This window comes from Scyliorhinus torazame, chromosome 6, assembly GCF_047496885.1.
Source record: "Scyliorhinus torazame isolate Kashiwa2021f chromosome 6, sScyTor2.1, whole genome shotgun sequence".
In the NCBI taxonomy this organism is placed as follows: domain Eukaryota; kingdom Metazoa; phylum Chordata; class Chondrichthyes; order Carcharhiniformes; family Scyliorhinidae; genus Scyliorhinus; species Scyliorhinus torazame.
In genome coordinates this window covers 22,521,827-22,535,207 of record NC_092712.1, presented here as the reverse complement: position 1 = coordinate 22,535,207, position 13,381 = coordinate 22,521,827, and the positions used below count along the sequence as shown (strand labels likewise).

General features: G+C 52.3%; 1 protein-coding gene across 4 annotated transcripts in view; it reads right to left on the bottom strand.

Moving 5' to 3' along the window:
- The window catches only part of parp10 (poly(ADP-ribose) polymerase family member 10), a 60,191-nt gene that overhangs the window by 17,831 nt on the left and 28,979 nt on the right, over positions 1-13,381 (bottom strand). For all 4 annotated transcript variants that reach the window (XM_072508012.1, XM_072508011.1, XM_072508013.1 and 1 more), the window contains 3 exons: positions 12,678-12,890; positions 5,445-5,574; positions 2,962-4,029 (listed from right to left, as the gene is read on the bottom strand). In XM_072508012.1, the coding sequence (XP_072364113.1) occupies positions 2,962-4,029; positions 5,445-5,574; positions 12,678-12,890 (1,411 nt within the window). The remainder of the gene's footprint in view (positions 1-2,961; positions 4,030-5,444; positions 5,575-12,677; positions 12,891-13,381) is intronic.

The following is a 13,381-nucleotide window of genomic DNA, read 5'->3' as shown; positions in this document are numbered from 1 at the left end:
CAGCAGAAAAATGCCGGCCTCCTGGGAGGATAGCTCTTGGGTTGGATTCTCTGATTTTGAGGCTATGTGGCTTGTTTTACAAGAAAGCAAATCAGCAAAGCCCCAGCACCAATCAGTGAGGGGCCAGCGGCCATGCCACATAGAGCGCACGGCCGGGATCCTCCCCCCCGCCCCACCCCCGGCGATATTTACCTGAGGCCGGGATCCTCCCCCCCGCCCCACCCCCGGCGATATTTACCTGTGGCCGGGATCCTCGCCCCCCCCCCCTCGATATTTACCTGTGGCCGGGATCCTCGCCCCCCCCCCCTCGATATTTACCTGTGGCCGGGATCCTCGCCCCCACCTCAATATTTACCTGTGGCCGGGATCCTCCCCCCCCCTCGATATTTACCTGTGGCCGGGATCCTCCTCCCCCCTCGATATTTACCTGTGGCCGGGATCCTCCCCCCCCTCGATATTTACCTGTGGCCGGGATCCTCTCCCCCCCGCCTCGATATTTACCCGTGCCCGGTTCCTCTTCCTCCCCTTTGATATTTACCTGCAGTCGGGATCCTCCCCCCCCTCGATATTTACCTGTGGCCGGGATCCCCCCCCCTCGATATTTACCTGTGCCCGGTTCCTCTTCCTCCCCTTTGATATTTACCTGCAGTCGGGATCCTCCCCCCCCTCGATATTTACCTGTGGCCGGGATCCCCCCCCCTCGATATTTACCTGTGCCTGGTTCCTCTTCCTCCCCTTTGATATTTACCTGCACTCGGGATCCTCCCCCCCCCCTCGATATTTACCTGTGGCCGGGATTCCCCCCCCCCCTCGATATTTACCTGTGGCCAGGATCCTCTCCCCCCCCCCCTCGATATTTACCTGTGGCGTGGATCCTCCCCCCCCCTCGATATTTACCTGTGGCCGGGATCCCACCCCTCGATATTTACCTGTGGCCGGGATCCTCCCCCCCCTCGATATTTAGCTGTGGCCGGGATCCTCCCTCCCCCTCGATATTTACCTGTGGCCGGGATCCTCTCCCCCCCGCCTCGATATTTACCTGTGGCCGGGATCCTCCCCCCCCTCGATATTTACCTGTGGCCGGGATCCTCTCCCCCCCCCCCGCCTCGATATTTATCTGTGCCCGGTTCCTCTTTCCCCCCCCCTCGATATTTGCCTGTGGCCAGGATCCTCCCCCCCCCCCCCCGCCCTCGATATTTACCTCTGGCCGGGATCCTCCCCCCCTTTGATATTTACCTGTGGCCGGGATCCTCTCTTCCCCCCCCCCCTCGATATTTACCTGTGGCCGGGATCCTCCCCCCCCCCTCGATATTTACCTGTGGCCGGGATCCACCCTCCCCCTCGATATTTACCTCTGCCGGGATCCTCCTCCCCCCCCCCTCGATATTTACCTGTGGCCGGGATGCTCGCCCCCCCCCCCTCGATATTTACCAGTGGCCAGGAACCTCCACCCCCTCGATATTTACCTGTGGCCAGGATCCTCCCCCCCCTCGATATTTACCTGTGGACGGGAACCTCCCCCCTCTCCCCCCCCCCGACATTTACCTCTGGCCAGGATCCTCCCCCCTCCTTGATATTTACCTCTGGCCAGGATCCTCCCCCCCCCTCGATATTTACCTGTGGCCGGGATCCTCCCCCCCCCTCAATATTTACCTCTGGCCGGATCCTCCCCCCCCCTCGATTTTTACCTCTGGCGTGGATCCTCCCCCCCACTCGATATTTACCTGTGGCCGGGATCCTCCCCCCCCCCTCGATATTTACCGGTGTCGGGATCCTCCCCCCCCCTCGATATTTACCTGTGGCCGGGATCCTCCCCCCCCCCACCCGATATTTACCTCTGGCCGGTTCCTCTCCCCCCCCCCTCGATATTTACCTGTGGCCGGTTCCTCACCCCACCCCCCCTCGATATTTACCTGTGGCCGGTTCCTCTCCCCCCCCTCGATATTTACCTCTGGCCGGTTCCTCCCCCCCCCCCTCCTCGATATTTACCTCTGGCCGGTTCCTCTCCCCCCCCCCCTCGATATTTACCTCTGGCCGGTTCCTCTCCCCCCCCCCCCTCGATATTTACCTCTGGCCGGTTCCTCTCCCCCCCCCCCCTCGATATTTACCTGTGGCCGGTTCCTCTCCCCCCCCCTCGATATTTACCTCTGGCCGGTTCCTCCCCCCCCCCCTCCTCAATATTTACCTCTGGCCGATTCCTCTCCCCCCCCCCTCGATATTTACCTCTGGCAGTTCCCCCCCCCCCCTCGATATTTATCTCTGGCCGGTTCCTCTCCCCCCCCCCCTTGATATTTACCTCTGGCCGGTTCCTCCCCCCCCCCTCCTCGATATTTACCTCTGGCCGGTTCCTCCCCCCCCTCCTCGATATTTACCTCTGGCCGGTTCCTCCCCCCGCCCCCCCCCCCCCCCCCTCCTTGATATTTACCTCTGGCCGGTTCCTCTCCCCCCCCTCCTCGATATTTACCTCTGGCCGGTTCCTCTCCCCCCCCTCCTCGATATTTACCTCTGGCCGGTTCCTCACCCCCCTTGCACGGGAGGGGCAGAGCATCCGATTCGGTTGTAAACATGGATTCTCCACCCGATTGCCGATTATGATTCCGGCGCCGTGCAGCGGAGAATCCCGCCCCACAACTGGCTCGCTGGTTGTCGAGAATGGCTGCCTGCTTCCAGTCAGCTGGAAGCTGAACCCCATCCAATCCTGCCACATGGGAATTTTCTCCAACAGCAAGACAGTGTTGGGAGTGGTCTGGTCTCCCCATGTGCTGGCCCAATAGGCTGGGCAGGGCTGGTCTATTCTCCGCTGATCGGGTGTCCCCCTCTATTTCTACATGGTCTTCCTTGAGGCATGAGATGGACAGAGGGCTACGATTGGGCTAATTGACTAAACTGTTATTCACATTTTGTATATATTTTTGTGTTCTTAATATACATCCATTCAAAATCGCTGGAAAATATAATTACCACTTGGGTTGTCACGAGGCTTCCTCTCAATTTGATGGGACTCTGCTGCTCCCACGCTGTACTCCTCCATTCGTTCAAAGTCAATGGTGTAAGACTTGCTGTCGAATATCACATCGATCCTCTTTTCTTTCTGCTGAAATGCTTTCTCGATGCAAGCACATGCCTCTGGCGAGTAAGGAACCGTGACACCATCCCGACAATGTCTCACCCACTGGACACATCTAGCTATCTCAGCTTCTTCAATCCTTAACATTTTGTCCTGGACAGCCCAGTGCATGAGTTGGGTAATTTTATCCTTGGCGTCTATGGTGAAATCCGCAAAGCCCTGAATCTTGAGTTCATTCCCATGAACTGTGATGCCGACAGCATGCTTCCGTTCAAGATACTCCAAGTAGCTCATGTAGTCATTGGTCATGTTTTGGAAGCATTTGTGTTTTATTACATCTTCACGCAAGTGTGACTGGATGTTCTTCTCCAATTCACCGACTAACCGGTCAATGTCCATGTCAGAATCACCATAGATTGTTAACCGTGCAGAGTTGGCGCTCTGCGCAGCTTCAACCATGGACATTTTGATAACTTCCTCAAGGCTAGCCTCAGAGGTCTCAACATTGGACATCTGAATGGCAAGTTCCAGATTCCTCTCCTGATGACTTGTTGCTATTTCTCTCGAAAGTTGAAGGGCTTTCTGAAACTCTTCCTCCTCTCTGGTCAGCTGGTATCTGCTGTCCATTGAGTACTGGAGGGCAAGACACAACTGGGCGTCATCCATGTCTGTGTCAGACGCAGCCATCATCCCTGTGTCCTCCAAATTCCCTGCATCACCGTTGCCTCCATCTTCTTCCTGCTCCTTCTTGGTGTCAATATCAGAGAGGACATCCTCTTCCATCACATCATTATTAGCACCAGCGCACAGGCTAGTTGGCCGGTCAGTATAGAGATCTTCTTCAATCGGAGCATACTCAGGATCTCTTTGCGAAGTTGCCTCCTGTCCATCTTCGCTCTTTTGTCTTTGACTAGATGCAGTTATAGGCTCTTCGATTGATGCAAGCAAACTCCGGATTTCATCTGAAACGACACACGTGCACGGAAGTAATTTTTGTGCTAATTTTACTCCACATCACAGGCCGCTAACTCCACATAATTTTACTCTGTTTACTAAGCCAAAGAGCGTCATTAAACAAGGTGGACATTCAGTCACGTCAGCAGAGTGAGAGTCAACAGTTTCAGAGAGAAGGCTGTCTTTGGCCATTTAACCCATGCTGTTCCCTGGGTAAATCTTTTAACAACTACGAATCCCATTTTTTTTTCTCACAAGAAGCCCTGCTGAAAAACTAGGAAAGTTTCTTCTTCTGCCACCCACGCAACATATTTAGGACCCAATTTAGTAAAACAAATTAGTCAAAAATAACCTTGGGTTATAAATTCACACAAAATGGTCGCCGGAGAATTTCCACCCTGATTGGCATTCGAAGAACAAAGAATAAAGAAAAGTACAGCACAGGAACAGGCCCTTCGGCCCTCCAAGCCTGCACCGACCATGCTGCCCATCTAAACTAAAATCTTCTACACTTCCGGGGTCCGAATCCCTCTATTCCCATCCTATTCATGTATTTGTCAAGATGCCCCTTAAGCGTCACTATCGTCCCTGCTTCCACCACCTCCTCCGGCAGCAAGTTCCAGGCACCCACTACCCTCTGTGTAAAAAACTTGCCTCGTACATCTACTCTAAACCTTGCCCCTCGCACCTTAAACCTGTGCCCCCTAGTAATTTACCCCTCGATCCTGGGGAAAAGCCTCTGACTATCCACTCTGTCTATGCCCCTCATAATTTTGTAGACCACTATCAGGTCGCCCCTCAACCTCCGTCGTTCCAGTGAGAACAAACCGAGTTTATTGAACCGCTCCTCATAGCTAATGCCCCCCATACCAGGCAACATCCTGGTAAATCTCTTCTGCACCCTCTCTAAAGCCTCCACATCCTTCTATTCAATTTACTTTTCTCAAGAGTGCAAAATGGGCTCGTGATCTGCTCGTGTCCACTTGGAGCACATGGTGCTCTGCCAGCCTGTACCATGTGCACCGACGAACCAGCTCTGTGCCAGCATGCTCCGTGTTGAAGGGATAGGCCCTGTGACAGAGTCCAGCAAGCCACTGGAGTGTATGAGGCACCACAGTAAAAAGGCACTGACTGTGGGTGTACCTACAGGACTGCAATGCTTCAAGGAGATGGTTCACCACCACCTTCTCAAGGCAATCGGGACAGACAGTAAGTGCTAGTTTTGTCGGTGTCATTCACATCAAAGAATGAAAAAGAAAATCCAATTGGCACCCCCCCCCCCCCCCCCCCCCCGCACTCACTGGCGTTGCGAAGTACAAGAGGAGCCAAGAAGCAACATAACTGATTTGACATTCTATGATCAGACTCAAATATAACATTATACACAAAGATAACATTATAAACAAAGATATCGTCCACTTACCGAGATCTGGGATATTTCCATTTGCATCCCTCATATTCACTGACTGCTGCTGTTGCTGGAGCTCCGTGCAGACAGAAACATCTCTCTCAAAGCTGGGTGTTGCTTGGCTGTTTTGAATTTCCAGGGGATGCTGATTAGTAAAGGTGACATTGTTAGCAGCGGTAGAGGGAAGGCCAAGGAGCTGACACTGCTCCCCAGGCCCTATCCAGCCCAGTCAGGAACACACTGCCGCTGGGGCCCCAGGAAAACTCAACCCCCCGGAGACAGGAAAATCATTTTACAAGGCAACACAACAGGCCCAGCTAAATTCGCAAACTTAGGGGGAAATCATTCCCAGAGAAAACGTGGTCAGGACTATTGGTGTTCAGGTCATCCAGCGTCCAATCAATCTTTTCCCGATTCAGTACATTCCAACAACAGTAAATAACGGTGGGCATGTTCAGCATTCAGGTCCTTACCTTCAGGGGGCCCTGGCAATCTGGTTCTCTTCAATAAACCTTCACGGTTCACCAATGTCCTTTGGGGAAAGAAATCTGCCGTGCTTCCCTGGTCTGACCTAAATGTGACTCCAGACCCACAGCAATGTGGCTGACTCGTAACTGCCCCCCTCATGGGCAATTAGGGATTGGCAATAAACGCTGGCACAGCCTGCGACGCCCACGTCCCATGAACGAAATAAAAAGGGTGACATGTTGTATATGTTCATGTCAATGCGTCACTAAAGCAAAACTCGGCCCCCCTACGCGGATTGCAGAAACCCCTCTTGTAGGAATGGGGCAGATTCCACACCTTTAATCAGCATGGTCACGTATGGGGAAGAATCTGTGTGATACTTGTTCAGTGCGGTTATTAAGGGCCGACTAGAAGGCTCCTTTAGACTTGAGCTTGTGAGTTGAGGAAAGAGTTCCCTTTAGGAATGAATAGGCTGACAGTGTTGGTTTCTCTTAACGTGCTGATAGAGGCAGGCAGTGGTGGGCCTGGTGGGGTCTACATGCAAAGTGCACGCCTGCTGGTTATGGTAGTGAGCTTAACAACCAAACAAGTTAATTTGGGGAAGGGAACTTGTCAGTCCTGCACTATCTAGTTCGTGCTCAATTCTTCAAGGCAATGTGTCAGCAATGTGGCTTTGGCAGTGTCACCTACATCCCAAAAACAAAATGTTTCTTAAAACCCGGGATCTGTTATCCAGAAGGCAGCTCTTCAAGGTCTCACCTCTACCCTCCACCACCCAAAATTAAAACATTGAAGCATTAATCTCACTTCTTTTTCCTGCATTTAAGCATTATGGTGGTCGCTGGTCAGGCCAGCATTTATTGCCCATCCCTAATTGCCCTCGAGAAGGTGGTGGTGAGCTGCCTTCTTGAACCGCTGCAGTCCCTGAGGTGTAGATACACCCACTGTGCTGTTTGGGAGAGAGTTCCAGGATGTTGCCCCAGTGACAGTGAAGGAACGGCCAATATATTTCCAAGTCAGGATGGTGAGTGACTGGGAGGGGAACCTCCAGGTGGTGGTGTTCCCAGATATCTGTTGTCCTTGTCCTTCTAGATGGTAGCAGTGGTGGGTTTGGAAGTTGATGTCTAAGGAACCTTGGCGAGTTCCTGCAGCTCATCTTGTAGATGGTACACACGGCTGCCACTGTGCGCTGGTGGTGGAGGGAGTGAATGTTTGTGGAAGGGATGCCAATTATTCTCTCACAACCAATTTGTGTATTGCACCATTTTCCGGTTGTATTGTGTGTCATAGGGGAATTATAGCAACAAAGGAGGCCATTCAGCCGATCACCCGGTTGCTGTTTTTACAACAGTACAGGTTTTTATAATGCCAAACTTCTTCCAGTATAGTGTTACTGGACTAACAATCGTAGAATAGATAGAAATTAATAGAATCCTTAGAGTGCAAAAGGAGGCCATTCGGCCCACCAAGTCTGCACCAACACTCTAAAAGAGCACCCTACCCAGGCCCACTCCTCCGCCCTATCCCCACAACCCCCACCTCATGATTAGATCCAGAGATCTGAACTAATGACTCAAAGAATGAGGATTCTTCAGCCGCGCCCTGCACAAGATTGCCATGGACGAGACGTGCACCGTGTAACGGTCTGCTGACCTCAGGCGGGAATTCCCGGTCGCCGGGCGGGCGCGGCCGAAGATCCCACCGGCAGAATTGGAATTCATCGAGTTATCACACAGGATCAGAGTAAATTACCGTGAAGCTCCCGGATTATCGTACAAACTCCAACATTAGTGTCCTGTGGAAGAGGAAACCCGCCATGCTTAACCTTTCCAGATTGCACGTGCTCCAGTTCCATAATGCCATTGACTCGAGCGAGTCAACGATTGCATGAAACTTTCCAAACAGCACATACACCACACAGACTGCAGGGGCAGCACGGTAGCATTGTGGATAGCACAAATGCTTCACAGCTCCAGGGTCCCAGGTTCGATTCCGGCTTGGGTCACTGTCTGTGCGGAGTCTGCACATCCTCCCCGTGTGTGCGTGGGTTTCCTCCGGGTGCTCCGGTTTCCTCCCACAGTCCAAAGATGTGCAGGTTAGGTGGATTGGCCATGCTAAATTGCCCAAAGTGTCCAAAATTGCCCTTAGTGTAGGGTGGGGTTACTGGGTTATGGGGATAGGGTGGAGGTGTGGACGGTGGCGCAGGGGTTTGCATTGTCGCCTCACGGCGCCGAGGTCCCAGGTTCGATCCAGGCTCTGGGTCACTGTCCGTGTGGAGTTTGCACATTCTCCCAATGTTTGCGTGGGTTTCCCCCCACAGCCTGTGCGGAGGTCCAGGCTCTGGGTCACTGTCTGTGCGGAGTCTGCACATCCTCCGGGTGCTCCTGTTTCCTCCCACAGTCCAAAGATGTGCGGGTTAGGTGGATTGGCCATGCTAAATTGCCCATAGTGTCCAAAATTGCCCTTAGTGTAGGGTGGGGTTACTGGGTTATGGGGATAGGGTGGAGGTGTGGACATTGGGTAGGGTGCTCTTTCCAAGAGCCGGTGCAGACTCGATGGGCCGAATGGCCTCCTTCTGCACTGTAAATTCTATGATATCTATGATACAAGAATAAAGCTCACTGTCGCCTTCTTTGGGAGGAGTGGCCTAGCCAGTGAAGGCCTAGGGTGAGGGGTTTGTCTGATGTGGAAAGGTTGGCCAGCTTGGGCCTATACTAATTGGAGTTTAGAAGAATGAGAGGTGATCTTATTGAAACATATAAGATTCTGAGGCAGGCAGACTGACGGGGTGGATGTATAAGATTCTGAGGCAGGCAGACTGACGGGGTGGATGTATAAGATTCTGAGGCGGGCAGACTGACGGGGTGGATGTATAAGACTCTGAGGCGGGCAGACTGACGGGGTGGATGTATAAGATTCGGAGGCAGGCAGACTGACGGGGTGGATGTATAAGATTCTGAGGCAGGCAGACTGACGGGGTGGATGTATAAGATTCTGAGGCAGGCAGACTGACGGGGTGGATGTATAAGACTCTGAGGCGGGCAGACTGACGGGGTGGATGTATAAGATTCTGAGGCAGGCAGACTGACGGGGTGGATGTATAAGATTCTGAGGCAGGCAGACTGACGGGGTGGATGTATAAGATTCTGAGGCAGGCAGACTGACGGGGTGGATGTATAAGACTCTGAGGCAGGCAGACTGACGGGGTGGATGTATAAGATTCTGAGGCAGGCAGACTGACGGGGTGGATGTATAAGACTCTGAGGCAGGCAGACTGACGGGGTGGATGTATAAGATTCTGAGGCAGGCAGACTGACGGGGTGGATGTATAAGATTCTGAGGCGGGCAGACTGACGGGGTGGATGTATAAGACTCTGAGGCGGGCAGACTGACGGGGTGGATGTATAAGACTCTGAGGCGGGCAGACTGACGGGGTGGATGTATAAGATTCGGAGGCAGGCAGACTGACGGGGTGGATGTATAAGATTCGGAGGCAGGCAGACTGACGGGGTGGATGTATAAGATTCTGAGGCAGGCAGACTGACGGGGTGGATGTATAAGACTCTGAGGCGGGCAGACTGACGGGGTGGATGTATAAGACTCTGAGGCAGGCAGACTGACGGGGTGGATGTATAAGACTCTGAGGCAGGCAGACTGACGGGGTGGATGTATAAGACTCTGAGGCAGGCAGACTGACGGGGTGGATGTATAAGATTCTGAGGCGGGCAGACTGACGGGGTGGATGTATAAGATTCTGAGGCAGGCAGACTGACGGGGTGGATGTATAAGATTCTGAGGCGGGCAGACTGACGGGGTGGATGTATAAGATTCTGAGGCGGGCAGACTGACGGGGTGGATGTATAAGACTCTGAGGCAGGCAGACTGACGGGGTGGATGTATAAGATTCTGAGGCAGGCAGACTGACGGGGTGGATGTATAAGATTCTGAGGCAGGCAGACTGACGGGGTGGATGTATAAGACTCTGAGGCGGGCAGACTGACGGGGTGGATGTATAAGATTCTGAGGCAGGCAGACTGACGGGGTGGATGTATAAGATTCTGAGGCGGGCAGACTGACGGGGTGGATGTATAAGATTCTGAGGCGGGCAGACTGACGGGGTGGATGTATAAGACTCTGAGGCAGGCAGACTGACGGGGTGGATGTATAAGATTCTGAGGCAGGCAGACTGACGGGGTGGATGTATAAGATTCTGAGGCAGGCAGACTGACGGGGTGGATGTATAAGACTCTGAGGCAGGCAGACTGACGGGGTGGATGTATAAGATTCTGAGGCGGGCAGACTGACGGGGTGGATGTATAAGACTCTGAGGCAGGCAGACTGACGGGGTGGATGTATAAGACTCTGAGGCAGGCAGACTGACGGGGTGGATGTATAAGACTCTGAGGCAGGCAGACTGACGGGGTGGATGTATAAGACTCTGAGGCAGGCAGACTGACGGGGTGGATGTATAAGATTCTGAGGCGGGCAGACTGACGGGGTGGATGTATAAGATTCTGAGGCAGGCAGACTGACGGGGTGGATGTATAAGATTCTGAGGCGGGCAGACTGACGGGGTGGATGTATAAGATTCTGAGGCGGGCAGACTGACGGGGTGGATGTATAAGACTCTGAGGCAGGCAGACTGACGGGGTGGATGTATAAGATTCTGAGGCGGGCAGACTGACGGGGTGGATGTATAAGATTCTGAGGCAGGCAGACTGACGGGGTGGATGTATAAGACTCTGAGGCAGGCAGACTGACGGGGTGGATGTATAAGACTCTGAGGCAGGCAGACTGACGGGGTGGATGTATAAGATTCTGAGGCAGGCAGACTGACGGGGTGGATGTATAAGATTCTGAGGCAGGCAGACTGACGGGGTGGATGTATAAGACTCTGAGGCAGGCAGACTGACGGGGTGGATGTATAAGACTCTGAGGCAGGCAGACTGACGGGGTGGATGTATAAGACTCTGAGGCAGGCAGACTGACGGGGTGGATGTATAAGACTCTGAGGCAGGCAGACTGACGGGGTGGATGTATAAGACTCTGAGGCAGGCAGACTGACGGGGTGGATGTATAAGACTCTGAGGCAGGCAGACTGACGGGGTGGTTGCCCAGAGGGTGTTTCCTCTTCTGGAGGAATCTAGAACTCGGGGATCCAGTTTAAAAAGGGGTCTTCCATTTAAGACGGAGATGTGAAGGGTTTCCTTCTCTCAGAGGGTTACTGGTCTGTGGAATTAATTTCCCCAGACTGCAGTGGGACTGTGGATCCTTGAACACATTCAAGGTCGAGTTTAGGGTTGTGGGACAGGTAGGCCAGTGGAGTCCAGGCCTCAATCAGATCAGCCATGATCCTATTGATTCATGGTGCAGGCTCGAGGGGCCAAACGGCCTCCACCTCCTCCTATTTCTTATGTTCTTACCCGCTCAGGCGCCGGAATGTGGCGACTAGGGGCTTTTCACAGTAACTTCATTTGAAGCCTACTTGTGACAATAAGCGATTTTCATTTCATTTCATGTCAGGTTTGAATAAGATAGGTAAAGAAAAGCTGCTCCCTTTATTGATAGAAGGGGCAGAAGACATGGATTTATCTTTTGGGTGAGAGGTTCAGGGAGGAACATGAGCAAAACGTCTTTACGCAGTGAGTTGCAGCGACCTGGATTTCAGGGCTGACAAGGGGACAGTGAATAATTTCAACAATAAACTGGGTGGGCATTTGAGAGGCGTAATCATGCAGGACGCCGGGGTAGAATATAGGAATCGGGAGCAGAGGTAGGCAATTCAGCCCTTCGAGCCTGCTGTGTGCGCCATTCAATCAGATTATGGCTGATCTCTCATCCACCTCACTACCTGTTCCCCATATCCCTGTAACCTGTTTTTAAAAAATCTGAAATATTTCTATCTCTTTCTTGAAACCAGTTAATGATTCAGAGCGCGGGAAATCATAGAATCATAGAATTTACAGTGCAGAAGGTGGTCATTCGGCCCATCGAGTCTGCACCGGCCCTTGGAAAGAGCACCCTACTTAAGCCCATACCTCCACCCTATCCCCGTAACCCAGTAACCCCACTAACTTTTCTTTTGGACACGAAGGGCAATTTATCATGGCCAATCCACCTAACCTGCACATCTTTGGACTGTGGGAGGAAACCGGAGCACCCGGAGGAAAGCCACGCTGACACGGGGAGAACGTGCAGACTCCGCACGGGCAGTGACCCAAGCCGGGAATCGAACCTGGGACTCCGGAGCTGTGAAGACATAGTGCCAACCACTGAGCTACCGTGCTGCCCAACAGACTATGGGGCGCCTCGTCTGCCCTGCAGACAGCAACCTGCTCAAAATTCTTGCTGCAAATACATTTTTAAAATGTAGAAATTACAGCACAAATACTTTGTCCAAAGAGTCTATGTCAGTGTTCACCCTGATTACCCACCCGTAGCAGTTTATCTTATCGACCGGTCTGATCCAAGCTTTAATGAATTCCGGGACCTCGCCACAGTGTGTGTGGGAAAACATCAGTTTTAAATCTCTCAAAACTAATCTTGTATCTACGAACCTTTGTCCACCCGCCCTTCAGCTGAGGCAAACTGACTGTTTTGGTTCTAGCCTATCCCGTTTTAGCATTCAGGCTTTCAGACTTTTTAGCGCCTCAGAATTTCCTTCGTTCTAACAATAAAAGACCCAGCTTTTCAGGATTTGTTTGTATGGATGCCAGGAGCAGCCTAGCAATCCCGCTTTAAACCTCTCGCTGACCCCCGGAATTCCATGAGCGTCTGCACCTTGGTTTGCAGCATCATCCAACGCACTCCCTCCAGCCCAATCGTGCACTTGTATTTTATCTCCAGGTGCTTCAAAATGTTGATCCCTCGTTCCTCCCGCAGGAAACGACAGATGCCGGGTTTCTGAAGGGTGAGTGTCCGGGAGCAGATGTTTGAGGCTATGCTGCGGAGGAGCTCATCCACATTTTCACAGGCACTGCCCACCCCAGTGATCTGTGGAAAGACAAACACACCAGGCAGACATCAACGGTTTAGTCAATCAATTGGCTGTGCGGTCAATATGGAGGCAAAAAAAAAAACAAAACCACTGCACATTCAGAGAAGCACATTGGATTTGTGGCACAGAAGAGGCCATTCAGATTACTGATGTGACTCTCTGTGTCTCACAGACAAGGTTTCTCAAGTTTCAGCAGCCAAAGATTTACAGAAATCTGTGGACATTCAGCCCAAGCTGTCCATGCTCCTTCCATCCTTCCTTATCTAACAATCAGCATAACCTCTATGATAGGGACTGAACAGAGTAGGAACAGCAGGAAGGATGTTCCGATGGTGGGTGTGTCCAGAACCAGGGGTCACAGACTGAGAATACGGGGTAGACCATTTAGGACAGAGATGAGGAGAATTTTCATAAGAATTAGGAGAAGGAGTTGACTATTTGGCCCATTAGCACTGACATAAAATTCCTACAGTGCAGAAGGAGGCCA